Source organism: Rutidosis leptorrhynchoides, chromosome 6 (genome assembly GCF_046630445.1).
Source record: "Rutidosis leptorrhynchoides isolate AG116_Rl617_1_P2 chromosome 6, CSIRO_AGI_Rlap_v1, whole genome shotgun sequence".
In the NCBI taxonomy this organism is placed as follows: Eukaryota; Viridiplantae; Streptophyta; class Magnoliopsida; order Asterales; family Asteraceae; genus Rutidosis; species Rutidosis leptorrhynchoides.
In genome coordinates, this window is record NC_092338.1 from 110,247,420 (window position 1) to 110,260,000 (window position 12,581).

At 31.9% G+C, this 12,581-nt stretch overlaps 2 protein-coding genes across 2 annotated transcripts; one reads left to right on the plus strand and one right to left on the minus strand.

The window, feature by feature from the left end:
• Positions 1–990: 990 nt before the first annotated feature.
• Positions 991–5,573, plus strand: LOC139852816 (probable methyltransferase PMT7). The gene is made up of 7 exons (XM_071842153.1): positions 991–1,359; positions 1,637–2,054; positions 2,960–3,249; positions 3,326–3,709; positions 3,922–4,168; positions 4,926–5,064; positions 5,168–5,573. The coding sequence occupies exons 1-7, from the start codon at positions 1,185–1,187 to the stop codon at positions 5,324–5,326; spliced, it is 1,812 nt and encodes a 603-aa protein (XP_071698254.1). The 5' UTR covers positions 991–1,184; the 3' UTR covers positions 5,327–5,573.
• Positions 5,574–7,166: 1,593 nt separating this feature from the next.
• On the minus strand, positions 7,167–8,623 carry LOC139852714 (pathogen-associated molecular patterns-induced protein A70-like). Its single transcript, XM_071842042.1, has 2 exons — positions 8,052–8,623; positions 7,167–7,648 (listed from the first exon to the last, which is right to left on the minus strand). The coding sequence occupies exons 1-2, from the start codon at positions 8,524–8,526 to the stop codon at positions 7,389–7,391; spliced, it is 735 nt and encodes a 244-aa protein (XP_071698143.1). The 5' UTR covers positions 8,527–8,623; the 3' UTR covers positions 7,167–7,388.
• Between the last annotated feature and the right edge of the window lie 3,958 nt (positions 8,624–12,581).

Consider the following 12,581-nt stretch of genomic DNA (forward strand, 5'->3'; position numbering starts at 1 on the left):
GTATGAGAATCATCCCCCTTTGAATAATCAAGGTTTTAAATTTATTAATAATAAAATGAACACATAGGGTATGTTTGCCAAAATTAACTAAGTTTGAGTTGGAGCTAGAGCTAAAAAATTAAGCTCTACATTTTTAAGCTATATGATAAGATCTTAAAAATAAGCTTAGAAATTCCGCTTCTCAAAATCTTATCATAAGCTCTACTTTTTCTAAACTCTTTATTATTGTATTATTGTGTCATCTAAACTAGGGATGACATCGGGTCGGGTTTAGGGTAATCCCGGACCTCGAGCCCGATTAAGAAACCCCGCCCCAAACCCGGCCCGAAATCCGCCGGGTTCCCATTTACTTACATACTATCGGGTTTCGGGTTATCCCATGGGTGAACGGGTATACCCGATTATTCATTCTGTATTTAGTTTTCAATAGGTTACCAAATCAAAATATCGAAAAATAACTTAACTACTTCATGTTTAAATGTTTAAAGTATTATAAAATATCACATATAAAAAGTTGATTGTAAAGTTTCTAAAATACTCAAATACACAAGGTATATAAAATATCACATCTCGAAAACTTGTTGTACATGATTATATTGAATAAAATTATACTCGTTTTCAAAACAAACAAGAGAAATTTTTCATACATTAACAATATAATACTAATACTAAAATTTTACATAAAAATTATTATTAAAATTTCTCGGGCCGGGTATACGAGTATGCGAGTCGGGTATACGGGTCGGGTAAACGGGTTTGTATCCAAAACCATATCCGAACCCGAACCCGAACCCGGATTTTTTTTTTTTTTGTAACCATTCCCATACCCGGTCCATGAACCGACAGACTCGGGTTGAACTCACCCCAATTATTACGAGTTTGGAGTTTACCCATCAAGTACGAGTGATTTTGCCATCCCTAATCCAAACACTTCCATAAACTCAAAACTTTTGATGTGTTTGTGTTTAACCAGATCCATAATTTCCACCCAATCAAATGTTGGGCTTTTTCAAAATCAGCTTCAGCTTTCCTCTCCACTTTCAAGTTTCGAGCTTTGTAACATCTTCTCTGCCGATACATCGATTTCGATTTATCTCATGAATCCTAAATGAATAGTTACACTCTCCCTAGTCTTTGCAACTATTCCTAAAATTATATTATTCTCAATTAGAAACTGAAATTTAATGGGAGGCTTAGCATTATCTACATCAGCCTTTGATTTGAAATCAGCGCAGACTATACTATTAGTCCTTCTACTTATAATTGCTTCTTTCTACTCTGGCACCTTTTTTGGAAACAAATCTTCACTCTATGTTGATCAATTTGCCTTCAATTCTTCATCATCTTCAAATTCACTAGGTACCCTTTTCTTGTTTACACTCGTTCTTTACTAATTACTCATTAATTCTACTATTTATTATAAATTATGTAGCTTTTGATAAAAAGAAATAGTTATGTTTGTGTAAAATAGCCTAAGTTTGAGATGGGTATGTAGATGGATCTTAATTTTTAGGCTAAAAGATTGATAAAGGAAGAAACTTTAGATGTTTAGACCTCATATATTGAGATCCACCTGTGCATATTATCTAAAAATTTCAAACTTTGTTTGATTTGATTAATCTTTTTTTGCTTACAGGTAATCCTCCTACATTTAGTAATAGGGTTTCTCTTACTTACCGAAAATCGCCCGTAGTGATTCCCGAAAATGGGGTTAACATATGTCCTATACAATATAATGAGTATATTCCTTGCCATGATCCATTGTATATCAAAGAATTACTTCCAAGTTTAGATCTTTCAAAGCGAAAAGATTTAGAAAGGCATTGTCCTCCATTGCAAAGACGATTGTTTTGCTTGATACCGCCCCCGAATGATTATAAGGTACCCGTGAGATGGCCCACTAGTCGGGACTATGTGTGGAGGAGTAATGTTAATCATACACATCTTTCTGAAGTTAAAGGGGGGCAAAATTGGGTTCATGAGAAGGATCAATTGTGGTGGTTTCCGGGTGGTGGGACCCATTTTAAACATGGAGCTACTGAATATATTGAGAGGTACCTCTTATGGATCTTTTCGATTTTGAGGTTGAGTCGAGTAAAGTTCTGCTATGAAATGTGTTCTGCACATGTTAAATATGAAACTGTTGGAATGTCTGTTTTTGAAGTGATTGTTATGACCTTGTAAATTAGAATTGAATATGAATATATTTACATGATAGTTATGAGTATTTGAGTTAGCTGCTTAAAAACTAAGTAGATGTCAATATATTTATTTTTAGGTGCTTATATTCCTTAATAAATGAGTAAAAATTGGAATCTTGTTCGGTATTGACCAATCATTATCTTGACCCTATGTAATTAAAATCTTGTTACTTGTTTTTCCGGATTCGACTATCTTGAACCTAAATAATTAGATTAGTAGAAATTAAAATTTTGATCACCATTACCCAATCATTTATGACTACTTACTGTGCCCTGAAGTGGCAATAGCCAGTTTAAACTAGAGGTGCCAATATGGGTGGCTTGGGTAATGGGTTCAGGTTGAAACAGGCCATTCTTTAGTATGATCGAATAGGTCAGGACGTCAGGGTAATATATAGATAGGTGGGTTGGATAACACATTTTTGTCCAATTTCCTAAAAGAATTATAAATATACTATACATTAGTTATGTTAAAAAATAGGGCTTTGGATGACTTCCCACCTGTTTGACTTGTATCATTGTCAGCTACATAAGGTGCATTTGACCCATATGTGATAATCACAAGTTCACAACAGCAATTGACTCATTAATAAGTAAATGGGTAGAAATTGTCACCTCTAGTTTAACCACATATCTTGCTTGTTTTTTATGAGTTACAACTTAGGACACTGCAGTGGAATACATTGATTAATTGAGTTCCAACGTCCTTAATATAATTGCATTTATTCTATTATTCAATATGCAAATTTTTAATGCAGATTAGGGAATATGACTACTAATGAGACGGGGGATCTTCGTTCATGTGGGGTCTATCAAGTTCTTGATGTTGGTTGTGGGGTCGCCAGTTTCTCTGCTTATCTTCTTCCTTTAAATATACAAACTATGTCGTTTGCTCCAAAAGATGGTCACGAAAATCAAATTCAGTTTGCTTTAGAACGCGGAATCGGTGCTATGATATCCGCTTTAGCTACAAAGCAGCTACCATACCCTACTAACTCATTTGAAATGGTTCATTGTTCAAGATGTTGTGTCGATTGGCACGAAAACGGTAATCTTTGCAATGAACCCCATTGTTAAATTTATTTGTTTAATGACTTAATCTGATATTTAACCGTTATTTGCAGATGGCATCCTTTTAAAAGAAGTAAACCGACTTCTTCGACCAAATGGTTATTTTATATATTCGGCTCCGCCAGCTTATAGAAAGGACAAAGATTATCCAGTTATATGGGATAAGTTAATGAACATAACGTCTGCAATGTGCTGGAAGCTTATTGCTAGGAAAATTCAAACTGCAATTTGGATAAAAGACGCCACTCAGTCTTGTCTACAACGCAATGCCGAACAAACACTTGTAGAGATTTGTGATTCGGTGAATGATCGTAAACCGTCGTGGAAAACACCGTTGAGGAATTGTGTTAACCCTATAAACACGGGTTCCGAGTTTCAAAAACTCCCACCAATCCCGCAACGTCATTCAGTATATTTAGAAAGTCTCAACGATATAGGTTTGTACTCATTAATAATTATTAAATATTAAATATTAAATATTATTATTAATCTTCTTCTTTTTATTAATTAAAATTATTTGATTATCAATATTAATTAATTATTAATTCTGCGAAGTCGCGGGAAAATGGTAATAAACTAGTAGTTTTTAAACGAAGGTCTATAATCATGTACCAGACTCATTGAATGAATTGTATTATGGTGGCTGTAGGAATCACTCCAGAAATGTTTCTTGCGGATACACTTTACTGGCAAGATCAAGTTCGTCACTATTGGAGGTTGATGAATGCCGATGATACATCGATTCGAAATATTATGGACATGAATGCATTATATGGTGGATTTGCAGTTGCGTTTAATACTTGGCCTGTTTGGGTGATGAATGTTGTCCCTGCAACAACCAATGACACTCTGTCTGCTATTTATGCACGAGGCCTTATTGGCACTTTTCATGACTGGTAAGTCGAAACAAGAACTAATTGCATGCTTGTTTTTTCTCATTACGTTCTGTCTTGATAAGTGTGCTGAATGAACTCTCTAATTGACTGTATGTTGCGAGTGTCAAATAAGCGCTTGTTGTTTAACTGAATTTTTTCTGAATGACAATTATCACTATTTTACTCCGTCTGTAATAAGTGTTGAAATTAAAAAGACAGTTTAAGTGTTTGATAAATCTTCTGAATTATCGTAAGCACTGTGTCCGGTTATAGTTAGGGTTGTTCAATATTTGGCTAACCGATTAGCCTGAAAACCGAACCGAATAAAAATGAAATAAACCAAACCGGATTTAATTCAGTTCGGTTTTCAAATTTGAGTTCGGTTTTCGGTTTTTACTTTTTCGAATCCCGTTTAACCGAATAAACGATTCAAAACCGTATTCAACTAATATTATGTTAAGTTGAATTATTGAAATTATATAGACGAAAAATTGATTTTAAAATCAAAAGCCCAATTCAAAATTAATTTTTATGATTCTGCTAGTTAATTATGATTTTTTGGGTCTTTCGGTTCCAACCGAGAGCGAACTGAATTCGAATTCGGTTTTGAAATTAAATTCGGTTTCGGTTCTCGGTTTTGCCTCCAAAATTTTCAAAACTGAATAAAACAAAGAAACCGAAAATAGAGCAGATGAACGCATCTACTTATAGTTTTTTCCTTGAAAGCATATATGTTTATAATGATAGCTGTGATACTAGTTTATACTGCCACGTGTAGGTGTGAGCCGTTTTCATCGTATCCACGCACTTATGATTTGCTGCACGCAAATTATCTCTTCACTCATTATCGAAACCAGGATGATGGTTGCTCATTGGAAGATATCATGCTAGAGATGAACCGTCTTGTACGACCTCAGGTAACTTGTCTTTCATATATTACGTTAACTGTTCAAATTACATATTTGCCCCTTGTGATTGTCACAGTAACTTGATGCTACACTTTTCAATTTTATTACACAGGGCTTTGTTATTATTAGAGATGATGAACTTATTATATCAAGAATAAGGGATCTTGCGCCAAAGTTCCTATGGGAGGTTACTTCACATGCACTCGAAAATCAACAAGGGGTATCAGAACCAGTTTTAATTTGCCAAAAGAAGTTTTGGGCAATCAGTTAGAGGTGAACCAACCCTTTGTTGTAGGTTTTTAATAATTTAGCTCAATAGTTTCTAGTTTACTTATATAATATTATGTATAATGTATGTACTACATCCATTCTTTTGTTCATTGTAATCTTGTTGAACTAAGTTGATCATGTGGTTAGTTGGCCACAAAAATGGATAGGAATCACATCTCTGTTTATTAATATCTGGTGTAATGTTCGGGTTATCTTTAAACGCACTTTATTCATCATTAATCGTTATTTCCTACTTGTAATTATATTAAAATGTAAGAATCCTTGTAATTTAGCATTAAACCTTAAACTCAAGTTTTTGCTACCTCAGATTCTCATAATTCTTGTTTCTGTCGGATATTTTCTACTTGTAATTATATTAAAATGTAAAATGTAAGTTTTATACTAGTATATACCTTTTGATTTGAAACTAAAATCGATAAGATTGAGAAAAAATGAAAGGTCCCAGTTTATTTTCATGGTTATCGTATTTTGTTTTGTCCTCGTAGAACCTAGAATATATTTTCCAGATACATTATCAAGACAAGAGCATATTAATTAATCCAATATTATTTGAGATGTTCAGAAGACTAATTAATACGCCTTAATTAAGATTGTGGGCTCGCCGTTGGTTTCATCGATTGGTGCGCTTAAGTTGTTCTCATTTGCGTCTCCCTTGGTAAAGGCGGTAACTTTTCAAAAGGTCGATGGGAAGATTTCGAAGTTAGGGGAGAGAGGTAAAAATGTTTCGTTTGCTGCTGATGATCTTGGATGCACGTAATTCGGTTTTGCTTGTTGGATGTTTAGCTTTGTCGTTTCGTGTTGGAGTTTCAATTAGGTGTGCTAGGTTTAGCTGTTTAGTGTTTCTTGGGTCTTTGTTTCTGCAATGATCGTATTGCTCGTGTGGTTTGATTTGTCTGTTGTCCGATCTCTAGGTTCGCGGCTCGACTCGCTTTTTGTTAGTGGTTTGGCTAGTTTGTTGGTTAGGTGCGGTTTCTAGCGGCGAGGCGGTTATATTTTTTTTTCTTATATCGTTTGATTGTTCTTTCATCGGTCGATGCAAGTCCATTGTTATAAAGTTTGAGTTTCTTTTATTAAAAAGAAAATAATCAAACGAGCATATTTAACGTTTATTACTACTATTGGGTATCACTATATCCAAAAATAAGATGATACTCAACATAGACTGGCATGAGATACACATATAGTTTTGTGACCTTAAATTGTTTATTTAGCAAATTATACCGACAATCTTTGTGGTTTACATGAAATTACACCAACCGATCTTGAGTTTTAAAAATCACATCGATGTTTTATTCATGAAATTACACCAATTGTCCTGGTATTAAATAAATGACACCGATAATCTCTCGCTTACATAAAAGTATACATTGATACAGAGGCGAAGACAGGGGGATGCATGTGGATGCTTTGCATCCCCCAACTCTTCAAATAAGCGAATTATAGTTTGTTAAAAATTGTATATTAGTTGCCAATATCCCCCAATAATAAACACAAGCATCCCTTTAATATCTCATAGTTACGACGTATATATGAAAATTTTGTGTTGATATTAATTTTTTTTTGAAATGCATCTCCTATACGTGAATCCTGACTTCGCCTCTGCATTGATAGCTCATGATTTACTTATAATGCGTATTGATCGTCGTCTATCCTTCTATCGCACATTTTAAGCAAGTCATGGACGATCAAGGTTCATTCTAATGTAAGTTGGAGAGTACTTGTCCAATTTTTAAAAAATAAGAACGACTGATGTAATTTATAAAAACTACCGGAACACCGTCGAACATTACCAATTCAAGCAACATTCATGTAAACTACAATGACTATTGTAATAATCTACTTTAAAATATAAACACTACTCAATACCAAACGACATTTTCGGCGTTATACTTTAAAATGTCGACAATGATATTACACCATGTTTTTTATGAATCACCACAACTATGCATTTAAGAGTTGTATCGTACAACAAATTAATACATACTTATGGTGGATCAATTACAATAATGGTGAAAATATCATTAACCTTAAAATATTGATTTTCAAGTTCCTCTGTTCAACATTTCTCTAAATCTTCGAAGCGAATCAATCCTTTGTAATTTGAGCTGGTTCTTAAACCTGTTAATAAAATCATCTGCTTTAGCATCAACGCTATCATCATGTACAACTGACTCTCTCATCGTTGCTGGTCGATGCTTGTCGACATCCTCTTCACCTTTCGCCTTCCCCTTTTCACTACGCGATTTTGAAAGATTGCTTGCTGACCTTCTGACCGTAGTCACACCACGCTTTTCTGACGACACTGCAACCAAATGTGCGTACCAATATATATAATACTCTAATACTCGGTCCATCTCAAAATAATAGTTCACTTTAATGTTTATCTTTCTATCTCCCATAATAATTGTTGACTTAAAAAAATAATTACCAATTTATTTCCACTTAATTACTCTCAATCATATACTCCGTATTTTATTTTATAAATAAATCAATCAACTTATCTTAAATATACATCAAAACTGATATTTATCAAAAATTCAAAATTATATCTGGTACAAGCTGGATTGATATGTGACATTAAAATTTGTGCTACAAGCTTAGCTAGAGCAATTAATATAACTTTACACTTTGTGCATGAATATGAGCAATTAATATAACTTTACACTTTGTGCATGAATATGAGTTGGATTGATATAAGTACTTACCAGTAGCCAATTTGTTATAGTTGGACTTGTTACTTTCTTCTTCCACTTGATCATGAAGTGGGTCCATGTCTGAATGTTCATCTTGGCTAGTGTTTGTGTTGTAAGAGGACGTGATCATTTTAAACGACTTGACACGGTCCAAGAACGATGGGGCTCGAGTGAGTTGACTCGTTGAGTTATCAACTTGCTCCGACTCAGCTGGGTCCGACTTGTGGAAATAAGACAAGGAAAAATCACTTGACTTAAGTCGTTGCAAAAGAGAAGGGGCACGACCGAGTTGATTCACTGAGTTGTACTCGGTTGTTTCATACTCATGATTAACTTTAGATTGATGGTGATGAGACTTGAAGTTTGATACGATGAAGATAGTGGCAATCATGAGGTTAAGAACACAAAAAAGAATAGTTGGTGTGGACCAATTAGCTATGGAAGTCCATATTGAAGCAATAGCCATTGATGCACCACCACCAAGCATTTTTGTTTGTTTGTTTGTTTGCTTGTTCACTAACTATTAATTTAAATCAACAATATGAAGAAGCAACTAGGCGTGTGTGTGTGTGTGTGTGTGTGTGTGTGTGTGTGTGAGAGAGAGATAGATGGTGAAATTCTAAATTTCTGATTGTGTGTTAATTATATACTGTGGGTAAGTTTTTGTACTAATATGGAGTACTAGTTTTGTTAGGTTTTCTACCCATTGCGATTTGAAGGGTGTGCTTTGTCTTCAGTTTTGTTATACTGGTGTTTTCTTCATCCTTCGTTTAATACCCCTGTCCACTGTTGTAAAAAACCCGATTACTCATTAATTAATCCTTGATTGCTTATTTTTAAGAGCAATCTGTTCCGACTTTCTAAAATCTATTTAATTAATTGGTCAAAGTCAATTAATGGATCAAAATCGAATTTGGTAATCAAAGTCGGCCAATATCAAAATTGGTCAACATTTATACATTAATTTATGTTATAACTTTAGAGTTTTTGAACAAAATGAACAATTTTACAATTATATTAAAGCTTATGTTTATGTTTAGGGTTAAAGCTACAAATAGGCTATATAGTTTCTCAAATGTCCCGAAGTCGCCCATATACCCATTTGCGTCTGACTGTTGGCTATATACTTTCAAAATGTGTACCAACATAAGCCACTATACTTTTTTTTTATTTATTTGCAACGAAAACAATTAATGACGTGACTTCTAAGTAGTCATGACATGTCGGTGATACATCGGAACAAAAACCGAAAGTATATAGCCTACATCAAAATAAAACTGAAAATATATGACCTATTTGTAGCCATATATTATGAAAAAATGTTAAATAATTAATTTTACCGGTTCAGCAGGTAGCTGGTAACGAAATGTTGACATTGGTACACTTTTTGAAAGTATATAGCCGATAGTGAGACGCAAATAGATTGTATAACCTTCTACTTGCTTCCTTTTAGACGCTTCCTCTAGTTAAAGAGTAAATTCCGGAGTTCCTTTTACCTAGTGAATATTATTAAAGATAAAAATAATAGTTATAATGAAGGACAAAAGTTACGAGAGGGCCCTTGAAGTCAAAGAAAAACACAACCAAGCAAGAAGGAATAAAACACCAACTAGACACACTAAGAAAGCACCAAAAAGCCTAGCTTAAATGTAATGACCCATCCCACATCGAATCGTGAAAGGAATAGTGAGTCTTTTATAAGCTTAAAGTTGTGGCTAACTAATACCACTCACCATGGTTTATAGTTGAAACCTGAAGATACCCGGTTAGTCCACTACTTTAACTTGCGAGGAACGATTGTCGCTCCCGTTTTAAAGGGCACACGGTTTGTGCAACTTTTGGAGTCGCTTTGAGGGTCGTTTCATTAAATACCAAGCAACCTTCATCTTCGCAACATCTTTCGAGTCTTTGAATCTGATAGATCATAACTTTAGCACCTTGCGTTTTTTTTTTTTTTTTTTTTTTTCCAAGAACACAAAACATACATTATAAACTTATACCCTCTACCGTTCCAATTTTATTTTTTTAAATATAATATCATTATTTACACTATACCTTATGTGAACTTTTTAATTTTATCTCATACAATTTTTTTTGTCTCATATGTAATGTCAGTGGTATTAAACAACTTTACCCTTTTTTACGTACTTATTTATATGAATGAGCAATTACTTTAATACATCTCAAAAGCAACTAATGGACAACAGATGGGACGAAAGGAATATTTATCCGATTTATTACAAATATAACAAAAATACATAGTAGACAATTTATTAGGCGAATGACCAATTAGAGCAATAGTAAGTTTAGCAAGTGGAATGTCGGAGTTTGGCATTTCCCCACTTCTCACTAAGGCTCTGTTCCAGAGTTATTTTAGAATGAAATGAGATGAAGCGGAATGAAGGGGAGGAAGTTAAATCTTTCTAATTTGAAAGGAAGTGTTTGAGAGAAAATTACACTAAAATGATCAATTCACTTCCTTCCCTTTCTTTCATGTGAAAACTCAAGAACAACAATAGATTTAAAAAAATTTCCATTCCCTTTCATTTCTTTCCAACTCTGGAACAGACCCTAAAGTTATCTCCATTGTTCTCGGCTCCGAAGTTCCTTAACGAATGTAGGTTTTACATTTTGTTTTGTTTTCTAATACCTTATTAGTTAATACTTATATTTTGTGAGTTCATTGTGGCAGTTTGCAGGTTCAGGTGATTTTTCAGTTAATGACACGAGACAGTTTATAGATAAAGTGTACTCGCCTACTATTGATTCTAGTACAATTTGGGCTAAAGAATTGCCACACAAAATGAATGTTTTCACTTGGAGGGTGGCTAGCGATAGACTTCCGAATCATTTAAATTTATCTCGTCAAGGTATGGAGATTGAACATGTTAATTGTGTCTTGGGTTGTAGCATGATCGAATCATTGCAGCATGTTCTATTTGAATGCGATGTATGTGACGACCCGGAAATTTCCGACCAAATTTAAACTTGATCTCTATATGTTTCCGACACGATAAGCAAAATTTATTAAACTGAATCTCAAAATTGTTGAACTGTTTTAATGTATTCGTTTAACCTTTGACTATTCCCGACGATTCACGAACCTGTAATTGTAAACAGAAAAGTATATATAGATAATTATATATGTAAATAATTATACATAATAAATTAAATATATTAATGAACTATTAAGTGATTTAGTTATTATGAAAGATAATTTAAAATAACTGAAACTTATTATTTTGAATATATAGGGTATATTGAATAGAAAAGATTTCGAACCTAATTGGTCAACGTTAACAAAATGTTAAACATATAATGTATACTTTGAGTTTATTGGTTTCAATATATATATATATATATATATATATATATATATATATATATATATATATATATATATATATATATAATTAATATAATTATCTACTTAATATTTAAAACATAATTGTATATATAATAGTTGAAAATATCTATATATATATATATATATATATATATATATATATATACAAAATTAATATTATATATAATATATAAATATTCAATATTCAATAAATGTTATCATATGATATATAATATAATTATTAAATATTACATAGCTAATAAGATATAAAAACAACATATTAAACATACTTGCAAATAAAAATATAATTGCTATATTATTATTACTTTCAATATTAATAGTAATAGTAATATCCGTATTAATAATATTATCATATATAGCATATAGATATGAAATCTGATATGTAAAAACTGTTATATCATTTTTATTATTATTATCATTAATAATATTAATATTATTATAATTAACCTCATTAATAGTATTATTAATAATAATAATATTATCATTATCTTTATTGAAATTATCATTGTTATTATTAAATATTATCATATTATTTTTATTATTATCATTATTTTTAAATGTATTATTAGTATTATCTTATAAATAATATTATGATTATTATTATTAATTTAATTATTAATAATTAGTATTATTATTAAAAATTATTATTTTTATTTAAAATTATCATTAACATGATTTTTATTATTTTTATCATTATTAATAATATTACTAGTATTAATTTATTAATATTATTATTCATTAATTCATTAATATAAAATATACATAAAATTACATACAGATGCAAGGATCCATTTCCTTTCAACATCAGCTTTTTAATTCTTATTTTCTAGTCGATTCCAATTAGCAGACACATCAAAAATATGTTTGGAAGTCGTACAAATCAGATGCTCTTTATTATCTGTATTATATTTTTTTTATTTAATTCTCTAATTTAAATTCATGTCTAGAAACTGTTACGCGTCCAAATCAATTTGTAATACAAACAAGCAAGTTTACTGCATCAATATTCGATTATTATCTATATATGATGCTACCTTCACAATGTAATTCGATTTTAAAAACAAAAAAATCAGAAAATAAGCCAACGACCACTGTTCTTGACCATAATCCACAAAACTTCGATTTCATATAAATTTTAAAAATCCATTAATGCAGTTTGTTTATAAATCTTTCAT